Source organism: Danio aesculapii, chromosome 8 (assembly GCF_903798145.1).
Source record: "Danio aesculapii chromosome 8, fDanAes4.1, whole genome shotgun sequence".
NCBI classification, from domain to species: domain Eukaryota; kingdom Metazoa; phylum Chordata; class Actinopteri; order Cypriniformes; family Danionidae; genus Danio; species Danio aesculapii.
In genome coordinates this window covers 33,022,073-33,043,988 of record NC_079442.1, presented here as the reverse complement: position 1 = coordinate 33,043,988, position 21,916 = coordinate 33,022,073, and the positions used below count along the sequence as shown (strand labels likewise).

Genomic DNA, 21,916 nt, shown 5'->3' with positions numbered 1-21,916 from the left:
TTTTATTTTATTCTGGAGCAAAATTGTACATTTCTCAGTTGCAACAAAGTCAGAATTGTGAGATGTAAAGTCAAAAGTAGTAAAAAAAAGCAAGGCTTAACTCAAAATAATAAAAAAATACTAATATGTAAAATCTGGATTCTGGGGAATAAGATCTGTAAAATTCAATCTTTTGCTGGGTTCACATCAAATGTGGAAATGACATACAAAGTCAATGCAAATGCACAAATAGAAACAAATTATTGCAGCGTGGCGCTTATGATGTGGAATGTATGACGTGTTTGCTGAAAACACAAAGAATTCACCTCAATCGTGTCTTTCACAAAGTTCAAATAATTTATAACACAAGTGAAAAATTTATATGATGGGGAAAAAAATGAGTAAACTAGCGTGATGGATGTGCTGCTTCGCATTTGGTGAGAATCCAGTATAAGAATTCTGATAAAAAAGGTAAAAAGGTAAAAAGTTCAGAATTTCAATACAAAAATAGTGAAATATAAAAACATTCTGTTAAAAAGGCAAAAAGAGTGAGATTCTCAAAATCTTGAGAAAAAAGTAGTAAATTCAGTATTCCAATATAATATAATATAATATAATATAATATAATATAATATAATATAATATAATATAATATAATATAATATAATATAATTAGAAGCTTGTACAGTTCGCTTACCCAGACATGCCCTGATCAGGCACATTGAGGAAGTCGAGGTTTGTGGACTGATTCTGAACCGGCCTCGAGCCTCTTTGATTCTTCTGCGAGCCTAGTTTTAGAGGGTTGCTGGGTGGAGGATTCTGCCTCACTGGCATGGAGTACGTCACTTCCTTCTGCTGCTGCTGCTGACCGCCACCCCGATGAAACTGCGCTGCCCCATTCTGATGCCCACCTGTAAAGAAATACACAGAGCACCAGTTATTTTTCTATAACTGACAAATGTAAGCCAGAGACTCCAAAAATGAGAATACAGATTATTACAGCAGCAAGAACTGTTAGGGCTCTCTGTTTTTCATTATGTATTCCTGAGGGCCAGCCGGAGTACAGTATGTTTCTGCTTTGAGCTTTGGGTCCTCCCCAGGTGTTTTCACTCTCAGGGAGTTTTCTCTTGAGAAATAAACGTGTGCTTAATTATATTAAGCCTGCCCTAGTTGTACTTCAAAAGCTTTTTCATGTACTTTTAGATAATAAATTCATTTTAAACCAAATAAGAAAATGTCAGCTGTTTATTTTCTATCAGTCTTAGTACATGCTGATGGATGCTGGTGGTTGGAATTACGGGAGTTTTCCGGGATAAATAACAAAATGGGTGGGTGGCTGGAGATGGGTCTGAAATACAGGAGACTCCCGGGAAAAACAGGAGTGTTGGCAGGTATGCTCACACATACACTATGCCAATCACGCAGATTAGCTTCGCGCTTAGGAGGGGTTTGGGAACAAATGAATTGCTGAACGAATCATATGGAAGTCGCTGGGATAATTATGTAAAAATAAATGCATTTTATAAGTTGTTGGAGACCCTTAAAACCAAAATATGACCCTTTTTAATGTATAATAGGGGCTCTTTAAACGAAGAATAGACTTGGGCCTACTGGTGTACACGTTTTGTATATTTATAACCACGTTAGAGGATATTAGGGGTCACGTGTCTCTGGCATTGTTATTTTGGGGCTCATGGGCTGAAAAGTGTGGGAACCCCTGCTCTAGGGGACTTGTAAAATCAGCATCCAAAGAAAAGTGGAGTGTTCCTTTAATCGTGGTGAGTTTATAATAGCATAACAGTTTACTAGAAGTGCCCGGACGGGTTTATTCAAAATTAAAAGTTCTCATGCATAAGGCGCATTGGCTATCAGTTTCTAAAATTACTTAACTGCTCTGAACATGTTTGGCTGTGCAATGTGGGTTTAATAACCCATGTTAAAACCCTGAGTAAAACAGTTCCAGCTACACTTCGCAACTGCAAATATGAATCTTCCCATCACTGATAAAGAACGCAGTGTGAAAAGCACATTTGATATATACTGTAAATTCAGAGTCTCCCTACCTCTGTGCTGTGGCTGGCTTCTTCCTCCATGACTCTGAGGCATGCCTTTCCTGGTCGGCTCTGTAGAGAAACAAAAAGAGTAGTGAAACTCAATGTACAGCTGTTGAATACCCTCTTTATCTATGCCTCCCACATACTGGATGTCTTAGGCAGTCCATCTCCAACACTGACGGTGAGGGTCTTTCCTCCGGCTTTGATGACGGATTCATCGGCCTGTCCTTTCTGAAACACCACCATTCGTGTGCCTCCTCCCCCCCATCCCTCTTTCTTCACATTAAACTGCAGCCTGTGCAGAACATGAACATCAGCTTGAGTCCTGCACTGAGTCTACTGGTGCAATAGAGAATGAGAGAGATGGAGAATAATGGGCACCTGTCACTGAAGGACAGAGTGAGTTTACTTCTGGTTTGCTCCTCGTAACGTTTGCACAGCAGTGTAAGGAACTCAGTCTTGAACATGGACTCCAGCAGACTGTCGTACTCCGTCTCGTGTAGAATGAAGAAGTCATCTTGTCTTGTGCTGCAGGGAATAAAAAAGATGATTATAAAAACACTTCCTTACTCGAGCACTTCATTCTCTCAGCACTAACTGTTCCTTTGTATAATTAGCACTGTGTTTATTGCCTCATCGTGTTGATTTGCTGAATGTCTCCTCAATTGTAGGTCACTTTGGACAAAAGTGTCTGCCAAATGACTAAATGTAAATGTAAATATTTGTTTTTACAGTTACTGAAGAAAATGTGAATGAACTTTCCAGCACTATAATGCTTCATGGTAGGGCTGCACAATACTGGAAAAATCTGACACTGCAATATTTTGTATTTCACTCTTCAGTGTTTGGACTTTCAGCAGTGAAAATTAATCCACACTGAACTGAACTAAACTAAACTGAACTTCAACTCTGAAAACTGGACTGACACAGTTTCAATGTACTAGAACTTCTTTGTTAAGCTGCTTTGACATCTGAATCTACATTTGAATCTACATTTTCAAAGAGCTATAGAAATGAAGATGAATTTAATTGAATTTCTGCTCTATATCTCGTACTAAACATACAATTTCACCAGATGACTTGAATACCTCTATTTTGGAAATAATTTATTAGTTTTCTATTGATTGGCATGATTCTGTAGGGGAACAAATCATGCACAGAATGTAATAAACAAATTACTAGTACAGCGAAATGCAATAGAGCAAACGTAAAAGTGAAATAAACAATGCTTTGTGGTTTTCGGAATAGTCAAATCGTATTCAGGTACAAAAACTGAAAAATAATACTCTGCATATACTTGACTGTTATAATAGTTCAAAGAAATGACTCTATAGTATTTACTGAAAGTGTCTGAATGCTTTAAATTCTCTTGGGGCTTAAAAACGTGCAAATGATAAACTTTCTCTCCATCATGGTTAAACTCTTCAGTAACTCAACAAATCTCATGTTCTTTGAACTGTGTGTATATATAATCCCAATATGATATATAGATATCGAAATATAAATGATATATATATAGAAATAATGCTAAACTATATAATCCCAATTTAACAATGCAGATCATGCGACTAATGCGGATACTCACATAGTGATATCGATGCTCAAACATTATATTGTGCAGCCCTACATCATGGGGTGGCATTGGTCAGTGTTTCTCACTGGCCACTTTATTTGGGTATACATTGCTAGTACTGGGATAAAACCACTTTTTTGTTCCAGAACCGCCTTAATTTCATTCAAGATGTCGAGACACATTAAAAAAATGTACAGAAAATTACAACCAACTGAATGCAGTCATTCAACAATCACAATCAACAGTTCAGACACATTATGTGTTGAAACTATGTTGAAAGCAAATGTTTACAATTAAACAGCATTCGATAATAATAGTTAAAAACAAACAAAAATTAAATTACTACAAAATAAATTATTGAAGAGTGCATCTATTAAATGGAAGGCAAGAGTTCAAGTAAGTTTTAAAACATAACCACTTAAAAAAAAGAGTTTTCACAGAGCATCTAACCTTTTCCAACTTTACAAAATGCATGGTATCCACAAGCCATTGGGATTTAGTTGAAGGCTCATTTGATTTCCAGTGAAGTAGAATACAACGCTTAGCTAATAATGAGGTAAAGGCCAAAATATCAAGTTGTTTAGAATTAAACTGGGACCAAGTCTTTGGAACCCCCAAAAAGGCAACATCGGGGGATGGGCATATATTTACCTGCAAAACCTTAGACATTATTGTAAAATAATGAATCCAGTAATTCTGTAACATAGGGCACATAAAGAACATATGACCTAAATTACACTGTGGTGCATGACATCTGTCACATCTGTCATCAATATTGGGAAAAAGTTCAGATAGCCTGGTTTTTAAGAAATGGATTCTATAACTACTTTACCTTTATGTATTTACTGTATATTCAAAATTGCTATTAGTTCACTGTGTTATTGATTTTCTGCAATGTACAGTTCTATTCTCTGTGCCTCTTTGGTCAAAATTGATTCAGAATTCATTTTTCGTTTTCGCTTTATCGAAATGAGATAACACTTGCTAACCTCTGGCACATTACTGACATTTTTAAGATATGTCATAAATTCACATTGGCTTTTTATCAGTTTGAAAAGACCAGCATTGCATCACTGAGATTTGCAGTTTCAACTTGCATCATCATGGCTACATCCTGATATTATTGACACACTTTGGTGACCCTATATATATTTTTTAAAACCTCCAGAGGGCACTGTTCTCAATAAAAAGAGTCCATTTAACTGTCTTTACTTGTTTACTTAGAAATATTAGACTTCTATTAGAAAAAAGCTCATAATTGGCTATTGTATAAATATTACATAATGTCATAATGTTTCCTTAAACATCAGAATGAAATTCAATAATAATTATTAAACAAAATAAAGATCATTTCACAACTAATAGATTTATGCTGAGAAAATAGTTGGTAGTTTTGAGTGAAAACGAAATGAATTATGTTACTTTTAGCATGATATTTAAAGATGTAATTTAATATTTAATATTAATGGTAATAGATGTGTTATATAATTTTTAAAATTAAAAAAGATTTGTGCGTTCTGGACCATATAAAGAAACTCTGTCAATAATGATTTAGGAGTAAATTATGTTTAATCTTCAGCCAGGCTTCACAGTTCAACAAACAACTTATATACTAAAGAAGAATTAAGAGCAATTAAAGAAGAGAGGAGAGCGGAGGAGATAACAGGGACCTTGACTGATGAAAATCCCATTGTTGACTCAGTAATTGATTTCCACATTAACTTATTATATAATATTATAAATCATCTTCATAAAAGGAAGATGATCACAGTCTTTCACCCCTTGCTTAAAACCCCCCATACTTTCATTCTTTCTCACTCTTGACATATAAGGCAGACGAGAAGAACTGAGCTGCCATAAATATTAACTCATTTCCTTTTTGCTAATTTCCTTTTAACACGTTGCATTTAGTCTCCGCAAAACTTCCGTATCAGCTTTTCTGCTGTTTGGTGGTCTGGCAGCTTGTTTGTGGCATGCAGTAATAAATCTGCTTGCAAGCACTGTTGTGTATCAAGTACACTCAAAAAATGTAGGCCTAACAAATAAGATTTATGTGTTCTGATTGCATTTAAATGTCCATCCATTTGGATTGCATACTTAACATAACTGAACTAATAAACTTTATGTGATTGATATTTGTCAGCTAAAGATAAATTAAACAAATAAGAACAAGATTTAGGTAATAATATCAATACATCCAATGTGTTTAAATTGCTTATTTATATTGTGAGGAGTATGAAGTTGCATCGATTTTGCCATTAAATATTAAGTAAACCAATCTCATAGAATTTCACTTTTTTCTACAGCTAAATATTATTACACTCTTTATTAGGTACACCTTACTAGAACCGGGGTGGACCCCCTTTTGCCTTCAGAACCGCCTTAATCCTTCATGCTATAGATTTCACAAGGTACTGGAAATATTCCTCAGAGACTTTGGTCCGTATTGACATGATAACATCATGCAGCTTCTGCAGATTTGATGGTTGCACATCCATGATACGTATCTCCCATTCCAAATCCCGAAGGTGCTCTATTGGATTGAGTTCTGGTGACTGTGGAGGCCATTTGAGTACAGTGAACTCATTGTCATGTTCAAGAAACCAGTCTGAGATGATTCACGCTTTATGACATGGTGCGTTATCCTGCTGGAAGTAGCCATCAGAAGATGGGTACACTGTATTCATAAAGTGATGGACATGGTCAGCAACAATACTCAGGTAGGCTGTGGCGTTGACATAATGCTCAATTGGTACTAATGGGCCCAAAGTGTGCCAAGAAAATCCACACCATTACACCACTAGCAGCCTTGTATCATTCATTGATACAAGACAGAATGAATCCATGCTTTCATGTTGTTGACGCCAAATTCTCAATCATCCAAATGTTGCAGCAGAAATCGAGACTCATCAACGTTTTTCCAATCTTTTATTGTCAAATTTTGGTGAGCCTGTGCGAAATGTAGCCTCAGTTTCCTGTTCTTAGCTGACAGGAGTGGCTTCTGCTGCTGTAGCCCATCCGCCTCAAGGTTGGACATGTTGCGCGTTCAGAGATCCTCTTCTGCATACCTCGGTTGTAACGAGTGGTTGTTTGAGTTACTGTTGCCTTTCTTTCAGATGGAACCAGTCTGGCCATTCTCCTCTGACCTCAACAAGGCATTTGCGCCCACAGAACTGCCGCTCACTGGATATTTTCTTTTTCAGACCATTCTCTGTAAACCCTAGAGACGGTTATGCGTGAAAATCCCGTAGATCAGCAGTTTCTGAAATACTCAGATCAGCCTGTCTGGCACCAACAACCATGCCACGTTCAAAATCACCTTTTTTCCCCATTCTGATGCTCGGTTTGAACTGCAGCAGATCGTCTTGACCATGTCTACATGCCTAAATGCTGCCATGTCATTGGCTGATTAGAAATTTGGGTTAACAAGCAGTTGGACAGATATACCTAACAAAGTGGCGGTGAGTGTATACCATATTCATATCTTTTAGCTGATTAAATCTAATTCCATAGTATTCAATCTTAACAGATTTAGTTTGATTTCAAGGAAACTGTCAACATACATTAACAAAAAACTGACACATTATATAAAATCAAAAGTTACAAATAGTTATTGATAAACTTCACCCTGATTCATTTTTGAGCAACTTTTATCGCATTTTCCGAGGGTCGCAAAGCAAAATAAATCACGAAAATGGTAATCCCTAAATGGGCATTGCCTTTTGGGATGTGCAGTTGAGAAAATTAGCTACTATTTTGCAAAAGAGAGAGAGAACAAAGTAAACTTAAATGTTGTTTAGACCTAAATAGAGATTATACGACAGCAACATATCTGAGTGCAGTAAAAATCAGTAAATTAAGAAACAACAATGACCAAATACAGGTTGAGTGCTCTCAGTCTGACTGTAGAAACGGGCTGATACAGACAGAACTGGCAACCCAAAAAGAGCCGCGTCTGCTCACACTGAGCCCAGGTAGAGGTGAAGTTGGAGGAACACTTCCTCATCCACTGCACAAACTATCAGCACATCAGAGAAACATTCTACCCCAAACTACAGAGCATTTACCCACAATTCACTGAGTCAGACAATAAAACCCAGCTTCAGTATTTACTAGTAGACAAAAGCTGACTGTGTCCTTCAGGCAGCATACATTAATGCCTGTCACAAAAAGACAGAGCAGACCAATAAAAACATCAGTGATGCACTTGCACGCACACGCACACACACACACACACACACACAAACACGCACGCTTGCACACACGCATGCACGCACGCTCGCACACACACACACACACACACACACACACACAGTATGAGAGAGAGCAGAATGTTTCTACATTTAGGAATCTTTTTCACAGCTGTTCCCTGTTAAATGAGTAATGTGTAACTTCTTCAAATTAGGCTCCATATTTTAAGGATGTTATTTTCACAACTGTAGATTGTTTGCTTTGCTCTGAAACACAAACTAAACTGTTACTGCTTCTTGGTTAGGTTGGCTTTCGCAAATAGTGCAAAATGTGTCACATGCAGCTATCATATGATTGGTCAGAGCGCACATAATGTTTTGGGATTCCACATATTGCACATATTCCATCAGAATAAATAAACAGACAGCAGATCCTTGGCTTTCTTTGTTGTTGTCAAATATATATATATATATAGTTGAAGTCAGAATTATTAGCCCCTCTGAATTATTAGTCCCCTGTTTATTTTTTCCTCAATTTCTGCTGAACGGAGAGAAGATTTTTTTCAACACATTTCTAAACAAAATATTTTAATAACTCATTTCTAATAACTGATTTATTTTATCTTTGCCATGATGACAGTAAATAATATTTGACTAGATATTTTTCAAGACACTTCTATACAGCTTAAAGTGCCATTTAAAGGCTTAACTAGGTTAATTAGGTAAACTAGGCAGGTTATGGTAATTTGGCAAGTTATTGTATAACGACGGTTTGTTCTGTAGACAGTCGAAAAAAATATATAGCTTAAAGGGGCTAATAATATTGACCTTAAAATGGTTTTTAAAAAACTAAAAACTGCTTTTATTCTAGCCGAAATAGAACAAAGACTTTCTCCAGCAGAAAAAAATTTTTTATCAGACATACTGTGAAAATTTTAGACATCATTCAAACATCATTTGGGAAATATATAAAAGGAAACAAAAAATTCAAAGGGGGGCTAATAATGCTGACTTCAACTATATATATATATATATATATATATATATATATATATATATATATATATATATATATATATATATATATATATATATATCAATAATTGTGAGTTAAACTGCAACAAAAATATATGAAATGCGTAATTGAAAATACACACAAAACATAGATGTGTGTACATACATATATATATATATTCATATATTTTTGTTTCAGTTTAACTCACAATTATTGATTCTGAACTGAAAATTGATTGTGAGAGGCATCAGCAAGATAAGCACTGTTTTTATTTTTAACTCAGTGTACATAAATCCTCATATACAGTGATAAAGCCAGGTCTGCCGTTCTGTTTTTATATATGCATAGTTACAGTTTCTACTTTGAAGCTTACCTCAATGACACTGAACGGATGCCGCTGATGTCCAGCCTTCTTTTCAGAACTTCTTTTATCTGGCCCTTTTCTGGTCCTTTCTTTATCTTTTCCCGTCCAATTAGGTAGATGGATTTTGGTGACAGTATTAGATCCCGCTTTATAGACTGAAGACAAAGAAGTAAGCACGATACAAATAATTAGGAAAAAAATTATTGAATATAGTTTATAACATTTTTTTCTCTTTTAAATGTTTCCTAAATGATGTTTAACAGAGCAAGGAATTTTTCACAGTATTTCCTATAATATTTAGTTTTTTTGTTATGGAGAAAGTCTTTTTTGATTTATTTCAGCTAGAATGAAAGCAGATTATTTTTTAACATTTAAAGGTCAAAATTATTAGCCCCCATAAAATTTTTTTTTAATTGGCTACAAAACAAACAATTGGTTTAGAATATTTTGCCTAGTTACCCTAATGAGCCTAGTTAAGCCTTTAAATGTCACTTTAAGCTGTATAGAAGTATCTTGAAAAATATCTAGTCAAATATTATTTACTGTCATCATGGCAAAGATAAAATAAATCAGTTATTAGAGATGAGTTATTAAAACTATTATGTTTAGAATGGATTTTTCTCTCCTTCAAACAGAATTTAGGGGAAAATATAAAAGAATTAAAATTTAACAGGAGGGATAATAATTCTGACTTCAACTGTATAACACTTGGGCATAACCTTTGGCTTTAACATCACAACTATTCACTGTAAAAAGTATCCATAAATTCCGTATTTTGTCATTCATGTTTGTTTTTATTTATTTATGCTTTTGAATCAGATTATGGGACATGGATCTTTCCTCCAACAACTTTTGATGTTGAAAAATTTTGTAAAAGTAACTTGTATTGACATTTGTATTAGTTTAAGTGATAATAAGTACTATATTGTCTGCATTAGTGTTGTGAATTACAGTACAAAACAAGGTAATAAACAGGGACCTATTTCTGTATTATTTCTCTTCAAACTCCTAAAACGTCAATAACAGTCACTTTGCTGCAATTTAACTGCAGAGTTCAATTTTCAACTTCAAAAGTCAACAGAGCAAAGATCAAGGTCCCATTATGCAATTCATAACCATATATGAACAGAAAAAATAATGTTAATCACGAAATATTGAAACTGTTAAATTACAGATTAATGAAATTAATTCTTTGTAAATCAGTTTACTAAAATAATTTCTGAAGGATCATGTAACACTAAACATTGGAATAACGATGCAAAATATTCAGTCGGCACACACACAAGCACAAAAAAAAGATTAAATACATGCATCCATGACAACAATAAAAACCTTAAATCCCTTTTTTGCTCATTATTTCCTCACCTTGAATCTACGGTCAAACTTGTTAACCGAGTCAGCAAAGTCAACCCGCTCTCTTTTGGCCATGAACTGCCGCAGCTCAGGTTTGTCCTCCATGCCCAGGTAATCGCCAACAAAGTTTCTGTTTATACTATTCCTACGTCGTTCTTTAGAGTTATAAAGTATATCCGAGGCTAAAAATGGCAAGAGAAAGAGAAAAAAACATGACTCATACATCAAGTACATTACATTACACAACAGGAAATGCAGATCAGAAAAATGTATTCTTGTTCATTACTGAATATCTTAAAAGGATCACAATTAAATAAAATATAGTTAAAAATTAATTACTGTAACAACATGTGTGAAGTGCTGTTTTAAACAGGTTCTGTTGTACACTGTTGTCGCTGTCTGCACAAAAATAAGACGTTTTCTGTTTGTTCATACTTAATTAAAATGAGCTGAATCCACACAATTCTGGAGTTTTTTGAGGGACAACTTAATTGTTTTATGATCAATCCGCTTAAATTAGTAAAAACGAATAAGTTAACTTAATTCCTTCCTGTTGTCCCAACGCAAATCGATATGTGTGGAACCCAGCAATTTTTACAGTGTGTATGTGACTTTATAGCATCATTTTTAAGGTTTTATGAGCATTAGGATGCTGCTTATGTAGGCAATACACAATCATTCACTTGGTTTTACAGGCTCACCCTCTTCCCGCATTTGTTCATATTTCCTCCTGGCAATGTATTTCCTCCACGCCTTCTGGATGGTTCTGGCAAATGTGTCAAACTTCCTTTCTCGCATCTCTTCCAGCAGAAAGAGCTAAAGATTGAAGAAACGGGAGTTGAAGTGAGAAATGCTGTTTAAGGGGTACGTCATGATTCGAGAAACTGTTAATTCAAGGGCTTTTTTTTAGATCTTTGAGTTTTGACTTCGACTTTTAACACACTTATTTTCTTTAGCTTTTAATCACGTGTTGTGAGTTTATGTATTTTGGTTATTTGTACGTTTGTATGTATTACGTGTTTTTATGTACAGCACTTTGATACCCATTGTGGTTGGTTGAAAGTGCTCAAGAAATAAATTGAGTTGACTTTTAACTCTGAGCCTCACCGACTCCGGATTCTTGATGAAGATTTTGGAGCGACCCATCTGGTACTGGTCTGTCTCCATGTTTACCGAACGCAGAAGGTGCAAAACGCCCTGCTGCTCTGCTCCACGCCAACATGGCCACGTCTCTGCTGTCAGGATGGCATACCTAGCAAAATGTGTGATTCAGTTACCTGAGATGCTAGAACTGAGACAGACACATCTGGGAAATCATCTCTAAAATTAGCCCTCTTGAGATTAGCAATGTCTGAGATTAACACCATCAGTGAGATTTACACCTGAGATTCATTTATTTGTTCCTACATTCACTTAACTAGAACAATAGAGCTAAAGGGTCTGATATAATCAAAGCATGATCAAAGAACTATCTTGAGTAATGTAAACAAAAATTAAGCTGTAGTTTATTACAGGAATCCTTCTGGAAAAGATCACTGTGGCTGAGGTACTATTGGTATGAATTGTATACGTAATAGGTTTGTATAGCTGTAAGGCTTTGCTTCATTGGCATGAAAATATTTGACTGGTTCATTCCTTCTGTTCAGACTGATCAGGTCCAACACAAGTAAAAACGTGAACACTTTGGAGAAGTGCTTTAAAATAGAAACTGAAGCTGTAATCCTAACTGAAAGCGACACTGCCTGTGGTTTTTAAGTTCAATACTGTAAAGCTGCTCACTTTAAAGCAGTTACTTTATTACTACTAATTAATGTGGTCTGTAAATAAATGTGACTTAAAGAGACAGTTGACCTAAATATTTTAATTCTGTCATCATTTAGACACCCTTGACTAGTTTCATACCACTTTGAGTGTTTTTTTTTTTGTTTAGTTTTGTCGAACACAAAAGAAGATATTTGGAATAATGTTGTAAACCTGTAACCATTGACTTCCATAGTATTTGTTTTTCCTACTTGTCACGAGTGCAAGCGAGTTGAGAACAACAAAAGTAAAGATCCAAGTGCAGTTTAATAAGGTTAGTCTTACAGACAGGCAATGGTCAATACAGGAGCAAAACAGGAACATACTGGTCATCCAAATTGTAGTCTTAAAAGAGGCGTAAAGTCGGTACAGGTGACAAAAAAGCATACAACAAAAAGCAGACCCCTTAGTTTTTCCGCAATCGCTGAATCCAACGCATGCAACGCATATGAAAAAATAAACCCCCCCCCAAAAAATAATCTCATAAAACATCCAATTCCAGAAATTCTAATTATATTTATTTCAGTTTGCAATTTATTGTTTTATGTGACTTACAGATGTTGCATACACAGCGCATGTGATGTCTTTGAGTGTCTCTCAAAAAATGATGTCTCACCTGCGCCCTCACAATCCTAACATTACACAGAAGTGGGCAGAATTGTTTTTCAGCCTGTGCAGTAAGCAGACGCGGATGAAGCATGGGTGATTTACATGTAAAGTCAATGCAAAGATGTGATTAGACATCCTGTGGCGTGAACTGGGCGTTTTGTGCATTTGACATGATTCAGACTGCAAAAGAAAGTTTGAGCAAACAAATCGAAGCAATGGAACAGACAGAACAGTAAGCAGCTTACAATGATGGAGATTGGTTCAAGGATAACTGCCGCTGGACGTGACCGAATTGAAGGACATCATTTGTACTTTACATGTATGGCTGGTATTATGCAAGGCAAGGCAAGTTTATTTATATAGCACATTTCGAACACAGTGGCAATTCAAAGTGCTTTACATAAACAGGAATAAAAGAGTCAAGTATAAATAAAATAAAAACAGATGAAAACAGCGTAAAGACATATTCAAAAAGACCGGTGTTTCATATTTTCTCACTTTACTCTGGGACTTTCCCATTCTTTTGATCACCCCCCTTTTTCGGTACCTAATATGGTATTATTGTGTGCATAAAATCGCTAAATGTTTTAGTTTAACTCTTCCTGCAGAAAACACTTCGTTTGTTTGTTTGTATACTTATTGTCCCTCAAGAGTAAATTTTCTGTGGACTCACAGAGCACTTCAGCAAGTTCTGACACAATAAAAATTATTAAAATAAAAAAAAAACATGCAAAAGAATTACATACCTTGAGTTTTACGGCAATCCGTGTTTTAGGTGTATTAGGGAAGCCCTAACACATGTCCTGAGTTAGATACATGTCAGATTCTCAGTGAAATCTGAGAGAAAGTAAGATCGTGGATAAAAATAAGAGTCATACAACCTTCCTTTGGCTTAATCCATATCGTTTTAGATCTGTTTTGACAAGTGACCAACATAAAGAAGCTTTATTTTTATGTTTTCTGTCATTGTCAGTGTGTCAGATTGCACACCTAACATAGTAACATAGTAGGCTACCTAATATGATATATTGTATAATTCAATGGTCATTTATATAAATTTCTGGGAATTACCACTCAGTCATTTTTATCACAAAAAAAATCATAATTTATTTATTTTTTAAACTAGGGGGTCTTAGAAAGAAAAGGCTTGTGTCCAAAATAGGGCAGGCAAAACATAGAACTAGAAACATTCGATACAACAAACAGTTGCAGCAAACAAAGACTCGGCCCTGAACTGGTAAATGCGTGGTGTATAATTAGTCCAGATGATAAGTAATGACGGGACTTAGCTGTGTGTGAGTCACCAGTGGTGAACCGCAACCGGTGTGTGTGTGTGTGTGTGTGTGTGTGAAACGGCATGATGGGAATTGTAGTTCGTTAGTGTAATATGTGTAGTTCACCAACGATCTGCCAGTAGTAATCATAACAATACTACTGATGTCAATGGTCATAGGTTTCTAACATTCTTTAAAATATCTTCTTTTGTGTTGAACAAAACAAACAAAAAAAAACCTAATCTTGTTTGAAGCATGTCAAGGCTGAGTAAATGATGACAGAATGTTCACTTCTGAGTGAACTACCCTTTAAAGTGGTAAAATGGAGACTTCTGCATCACTACAGTCAGATGCTTTTTACAGCTGTCATTTTTTGTTCACTTTTATATCTTGAGTGGAAAGAGCTCAGCACATATACAGCTACATTCCACTACACAAATAACCTGTTGACACTGATATTTTGAGCCTTAAGTCAAGTCCTGGACGGCTTTTGTACTAAAACGTCCATATTTGCAAAGATTGTGAAATTTTATGACCAAACATATTTTTTCCGAGCTTACTCACCTGTGTAAAAACTTCGGGAAGATTCTACGATAGGCAAATCCAGCACGTCGTACCCTAATATTTTCCCTTAAGCCGAGATATTCCACTTGATGTCTCGCTCTGGGGCCGTGAAAAAGAAATTTATGATGGTTTGCTTCATCTTTGCATGATATCCTTCATCATATTATGCGAGTATGACATTATACCTGCTCTCCTCCCAGTCTTTGGGCCTCTTGGTCTCGTTGGGTTTGATGCAGCGTATGTAGTGCGGTGTGCACTTCATCAGTGTACTGACCAGCTCATTGGCTTGCCTCTGTGGACCAGACAGTCAGTAAGACATGCCAAATAGAAATAAATCTAACAGGTGTGCTGAGGTTATTAAGATCTTTGCTCTTACTTTGATTTTGGAGCCAGCAGTGGTTGGTCTACCTTTCTTATCCGTGTTGAGGTTTTCTGGGAAGAGGCTTTGGATGAAGTCACTGTAATGGCAGAGAAATAAATAATTTTGGCTGTTTGGAACATGTTGATTGAGGTTACGGGAAAAGGAGATACGTCAATTTGCCTTCTTTCCAGAAGGAGAAAAACAGTTGATCTTTTTTAAGGGAAAATTGATTACGCTCATCTGTCTTTATTCTATTGTTTCTCTGGCTTTCTGTTACATTACATTCTTTTTACCAGACCTAAATAAAACATCTTAATACGGACAACGTTTAGAACAAGGCAGAATAGGAAAAATAGCACTTACTATTGGCTGCTTTGCATCAGTTCTATGAGATCGGGGAAAAGCACGTCTCTGTTTCGCTCACAGAAACCATTGATATCGTATGACACCTGAATCATAGAAATAGAGGTAAGGTAGTAAGAAAAAACGTAGGACTGCTATTGAATACAAGCTGCCATTTCAATGTTTGCAATTGCATTGCATTCCATTTACTCAAAATTTAGTATAGTAAATATCTCAAAAATCTGTATGTAACCCACCAGTCCTAAACCACCCAATGCACTCTGAGCTGGGATTGAACCGATGATCTTTGCATGGGAGACGGTTGCTCTAATAAGGAGGCTAAAGACCGTGAACTCTAGCGACTGTTGCTAGAGCACCTTTTAGAGGTCAGAGGAGTGAGGTTTACCTCCACAACACTTCACTAGCTGGCCTCTGCTACATGTACAGTTGAAGTCAGGATTATTAGACCTCCTTTTAATTTTTTTGTCTTATTTAAATATTTCCCAAATGATGTTTAACAGAGCAAGGACATATTTTTTCTTCTGGAGAAAGTCTTATTTGTTTTATTTCGGCTAGAATAAAAGCAGTTTTTAATTTTTTAAAAACCATTTTAAGGTCAAAATTATTAGCCCCTTTAAGCTAATTTTTTTTCGATAGTCTACAGAACAAACCATCGTTATACAATAACTTGCCTAATTACCCTAAAATGCCTAGTTAAACTAATTAGCCTAGTTAAGCCTTTAAATGTCACTGTAAGCTGTATAGAAGTGTCTTGAAAAATATCTAGTAATATATTATTTACTGTCATCAAGGCAAAGATAAAATAAATCAGTTATTAGAAATGAGTTATTAAAACTATTATGTTTAGAAATGTGTTGAAAAAAAAATCTGCTCTCTGTTAAACAGATATTGGGGAAAAAAATAAACAGGGGGGTTAATAATTCAGGGAGGCTAATAATTCTGACTTTAACTGTATACTAGCTTATACTAATATTTAACAGCGACATCCGATGAACCTTTCTCCTTTCCAGAATTTTTTGTATTTACTTAGGTTTCTGCGATATCTGCCACCTCAGAAATGTTGCAGCCAGTACCATGGTAAAATATACGCACCAGCAAAATATCTTAATTTTGTATATGAAGGGAATATCCCAGAAAGAATGGTCACAATCGGAGAAGGGTCTAGCTGAAATTTCAAGCTGAGCTGCATACAATGCTTTTAATGCACACACCTGACCCCGCACCTAACCCACCCATCACAGTGATGTCACTAGCTCCGTTGAGTACACTGTGTCTGAGACTGTCTGCTATCAGATGCTAGTCAGGTCTGCAGTCAGATACTATTAAAAAATCTTGCTTGTGTGTGCATCAGGCTGCTTTTCAAACCGTATGGTAAAATAAAGCTAGATTCACATTAGAATTCCATTTAAAGGATTTTTATATGTATATTTATATACATATTTATATCTATATTTTTTGGTAGAGTTTAGTTATTGTTAGCAAATGCTAACTTCAATTCGCTCAGGTTTAGCATCAGATCATCATCCAAAGCAGAGGTGTGTGTTTGTCAGTGTGGTATTGTGGTTTTACACTAACCAACAAAAACTATGCAGCTGAGCATTATAATGTGAAAACAACTTCAAGTACTCCATCATGTCGGTTAATATAGGCAAAAGGAAACTGTCATTTGAGGCTCGGTTAAGCGCTGTGTGTGTGGTGAGCAGGTTTTGTTACCTCAAGTATGGATCGGTACCCACAGCCGCTCATAATCCGGCTTTAGGGAGGGGCGGAGTGAGCAGCAGCTCATTATCATTTAAAGAAACATGAGCCAAAATGACTCAATGTAAACTTTAGTGTTTTTTGATAGGGTAAAAACTGTGTATGCGGTAAAAACTTGTATTACCATTCAAAAATTTAACCAAGGTATGTTGTAGACTTTTCATTAAGACCCTGAAGAATCATATCAACTTTTGTGGAATGGGCAGCAAAATGAATTTAATGTCACCTTCAATTATTAAGTACAGTATACAGTTGAAATCAGAATTATTAACCCCTGAATTATTAGCCCCCTGTTTATTTTTTTCCACAATTTCTGTTTAACGGAGAGCAGATTTTTTCAAAACATTTCAGAACATAATAGTTTTAATAACTCATTTCTAATAACTGATTTATTTTATCTTTGCCATGATGACAGTAAATAATATTTGACTAGATATTTTCAAGACATTTCTATACAGCTTAAAGTGACATTTAAAGGCTTAATTAGGTTAATTCGGTTAACTAGGCAGGTTATGGTAATTAGGCAAGTTATTGTATAACGATGTTTTGTTCTGTAGACTATTGAAAAAATATATAGCTTAAAGGGGCTAATAATTTTGTCCTTAAAAATCACATTTAAAAAATTAAAAGCTGCTTTTATTCTAGCCGAAATAAAACAAATAAGACTTTCTCCAGAAGAAAAAATATTATCAGACATACTGTGAAAATTTCCTTGCTCTGTTAAACATAATTTGGGAAATATTCTAAAAAGAAAAAAAAATTCAAAGGGGGGCTAATAATTCTGACCTTAACTGTACATAATAAAGTGAACTTGAAGTACACTTATTTATTTGTAAGGTAACACACTTCACAAAAACTGCAACACATACCTTGCCAGCGTAGTGGTGAATGATGAAACCAGAGTTCCAGCTGTTGAAGTGATCGTGCGTCCCAACCGCATTCTGGAGCTTCTGAAGCAGAGTCATGTCAGCGCCATCTTTGGTGGCATGCATGGTGGCACACACGTCATCCAGCACACTCATGATGCCAGGGGGACTCTGGGAGGCAGGCAGAATGAGGTTACAGCTTTAAAACTTTATTTAATTATGATTAAAAAATAATACATGGGCTTACAGACTCACCAGTTTATTTTCTATTAAGTCACACACGATTTTGTTGTTAAAGTACTCTATGGGTGTCCATTTGATGCCCTCTTGCACATACTCTTCCTGTGGGCGGAAAAACCACACAAACAGTCTAGGGTTTCTGCATATCAATACCTGATATTACTGAAGAGTGTAATTCAAGATAAGTTTGCTTTTGTACCTGTTCTGCTTTCAGTGTCAATTCAATGAAGATCTGCTGCAACTTTTCATTCACAAAATTGATACAGAACTGCTCAAAACCATTCCTCTAGAGAAAGAAAAATAGATCATTAATAATAAAATAAATAATAGATTTTTTATAATATCATTTATAATAAAATTAGGGGTGGTAAAATATTGTAGCAATTTGTTCCTTTGACAGTGAAGCTAAATTATGAGCATAATTCATTCAGTGGCTTCAGTGTTAAGTCTAGGTGTGAAAGCTCCATGTGCTTTGGTGCTTGTGTGACATAATAGTTGTATTACTTAATATTTTTATTGAAACCTGTTCAGGATACTTTGTTAGACAATTAGAATAGAATAAAACTGCATTTATTTGTTACATTATAAATATATTTACCACCAGTTTTATTGAATGTGTCTATTCTAAGGGTTAGATTCTTAAATAATTATTTTAAAAAACATACCGAATGCAAACTTTTATAAGGTAATGCAAAAAATATATCTGACTTAATGTATAGAACATTACAATTTATCCATTAATATATGCAAAGACAATCAATGAAAGCTAAGAATGTTCACCTGGAAAATCTCAAATCCATAAATATCCAGAACACCAACACTCAGCTCTTCAATGGGTTTCTGCATGGCTTTATTTATTTCCTGCAAACAGAAGAACATTTCAAAAACAATAACCTTTTTCAGTTTCCCAGAGATGGTTTGCGGCTGGAAGGGCATCCGCTGCGTAAAAACGTGCTGGATAAGTTGGCGGTTCATTCCGCTGTGGCGACCTCGGATTAATAAAGGGACTAAGCCGACAAGAAAATAACTTTTCAAAGACTTCTGACATACAAAAAAGTACACGGATATTACTTCTGAATGGGAGAGAGTGCAATGTGCAACATAGCAGAACTGTCCTTGAAACAGAAGAGCCAACCGCGTTACTGCAGCTTCCGTTAACAGCTTCAGTAAAACTAGCCTTTTTAAATGCTTTTTGAGCATGAGAAGCAAAATGAATAAAAAACATTTTTAAATTTTATTGATGATTTTAAATGAAAAGTATTTGTAAGCTTTGTGAACAACTTTGTAGATTCTTTATTTTTTTTTTTTTACTTTTTTTTATATCAGAAAAGAAAAAAATGACACAAGGGAAAAAAAATAAAAACAAAAAACAAAGAACAAAGCGGTTGTCATATGGGTTACTAAATCAGGTAATACATTTGAAGTACATTATCACAAATTGTTTACAAAGTCAGTCTTTCCATCCAGTGGATTTCCTTCACTGTTCCTATCCATTGAGCTTTTGTTGGAGGATCAGCCTGAAATCATTTTCGAGTTATGGCTTTTCTGCTAGCTTTGGAGATTCTGATGCTGTAAGTTTTTCAGATTTTTCTGACTTATCTTTAAGGGTCCTTGATTATGATTTCACTTTTTAAAGCTCAGTTTTTAGGTAAATGGAGAACGGAGAATAAAGTTAGACATGTTGCAGTGTACCCCATAAACACCTTCAAGCCTTTGAAAATAGCTGATTGACCACCCCTTCAAAGTGATTAAAAGAGGACTTATTGTGACCCTTTTTACAGGATGTAAAGTCTCTAGTGTCCCTAGAGTGTGTATGTGAAGTTTCAGCTCGAAATAATCTACAAACTCTGTTGTATAACTCTTTAAAAACTCTTTAAATTCAAATGACATTGTGCTCCCAGCCCCCTTTTCAATAGGGGTCGGAGCTATAAATGACTGTGCCAAAACAGGACTAACATTATTTGTGTAAAAAAAAGTGTCTCAGAAGAATTGGGAGTTTATGGAGACTACGATGTTCCTTTGTGCATCCTAAAATTCAACATTTATTATGGCTCGTATTCGTTAACATTATCTTTGGCTTAAGATTACGGCTCAAAAACTCTAATGGCGGATGGCTGCTTCTCACACAGGGCTGTCTATGTTAATGAAGCAGACATCATCACTAATGGGCGAGGCTTTTCCCTTCCAAAGACATATACAAAGGGCGAATGCCAATCAAAGTGTTTCTGCAGACTGCTTTTATAAAGTGTGATTATAAAAAATTGTATTAATTAATTTTTACCATTAGAGGCTGGCTATATTCCCACACTGTTGCAACACAACTGTGTTTAAACCCCTTATAAAAGTGATTTTTACATAATAGGTCTCTTTTTTCCTCTAAATTAGAGTTAAAGAGGTAGATTTAGCATTAACTAACCTCAACCAAATAGTCAAAGAGTCTTGTGTAGAGAGCTTTGGCGAGAGCGTCACGCGTGTGCCGTGCTTGTTCCAGATTGAGAGTCACATTAATAGATTCAGTCTTGCCGGCCCATTTGGAGTCCATTATTCTGCTGGTGAGCTTCTCCTGTAGACGGTTCTGGTCAATGCCCAGCAGGTATGCAGGGAACGCCAACACTAGGTTGGAAACAGAATTTAAAATGTTTATGGAAATGCTAATAGAAGACCGAAATAATGGTATGTCATGTGGTTTCACTCACAGTCTGTGCTCTCCACCTGCCCGTAGTTTCCCACCTCAATGAAATTAATGCTGCCCAGGTGTAAGATGCCAGCAACAATCTGTAGCGCCACCGTCTGATGCATTTCTGGTATGCCAATCACCTGCATGGCTTCCTGTAGTTATCAAAACCAATGGGCAATGATGATGTTTGTGGCTGATTTGTGACTATCTATCTATCTATCTATCTATCTATCTATCTATCTATCTATCTATCTATCTATCTATCTATCTATCTATCTATCTATCTATCTATCTATCTATCTATCTATCTATCTATCTATCTATCTATCTATCTATCTATCTATCTATCTATCTATCTATCTATCTATCTATCTATCTATCTATCTATCTATCTATCTATCTATCTATCTATCTATCTATCTATCTATCTATCTATCTATCTATCTATCTATCTATCTATCTATCTATCTATCTATCTATCTATCTATCTATCTATCTATCTATCTATCTATCTATCTATCTATCTATCTATCTATCTATCTATCTATCTATCTATCTATCTATCTATCTATCTATCTATCTATCTATCTATCTATCTATCTATCTATCTATCTATCTATCTATCTATCTATCTATCTATCTATCTATCTATCTATCTATCTATCTATCTATCTATCTATCTATCTATCTATCTATCTATCTATCTATCTATCTATCTATCTATCTATCTATCTATCTATCTATCTATCTATCTATCTATCTATCTATCTATCTATCTATCTATCTATCTATCTATCTATCTATCTATCTATCTATCTATCTATCTATCTATCTATCTATCTATCTATCTATCTATCTATCTATCTATCTATCTAT

At 35.4% G+C, this 21,916-nt stretch overlaps 1 protein-coding gene across 1 annotated transcript in view; it reads right to left on the bottom strand.

The window, feature by feature from the left end:
- myo1f (myosin IF) overlaps positions 1–21,916 on the bottom strand; it is a 46,256-nt gene that overhangs the window by 2,439 nt on the left and 21,901 nt on the right. The window contains exons 9-26 of the mRNA XM_056463766.1: positions 21,060–21,192; positions 20,780–20,976; positions 19,144–19,224; positions 18,563–18,649; positions 18,379–18,465; positions 18,127–18,294; positions 15,500–15,585; positions 15,152–15,233; positions 14,961–15,067; positions 14,776–14,874; positions 11,636–11,780; positions 11,230–11,344; positions 10,541–10,710; positions 9,185–9,330; positions 2,415–2,561; positions 2,180–2,328; positions 2,043–2,102; positions 677–890 (exon numbers count right to left, since the gene is read on the bottom strand). Coding sequence (XP_056319741.1) covers positions 677–890; positions 2,043–2,102; positions 2,180–2,328; positions 2,415–2,561; positions 9,185–9,330; positions 10,541–10,710; positions 11,230–11,344; positions 11,636–11,780; positions 14,776–14,874; positions 14,961–15,067; positions 15,152–15,233; positions 15,500–15,585; positions 18,127–18,294; positions 18,379–18,465; positions 18,563–18,649; positions 19,144–19,224; positions 20,780–20,976; positions 21,060–21,192 — 2,273 coding nt within the window. The remainder of the gene's footprint in view (positions 1–676; positions 891–2,042; positions 2,103–2,179; positions 2,329–2,414; positions 2,562–9,184; positions 9,331–10,540; positions 10,711–11,229; positions 11,345–11,635; positions 11,781–14,775; positions 14,875–14,960; positions 15,068–15,151; positions 15,234–15,499; positions 15,586–18,126; positions 18,295–18,378; positions 18,466–18,562; positions 18,650–19,143; positions 19,225–20,779; positions 20,977–21,059; positions 21,193–21,916) is intronic.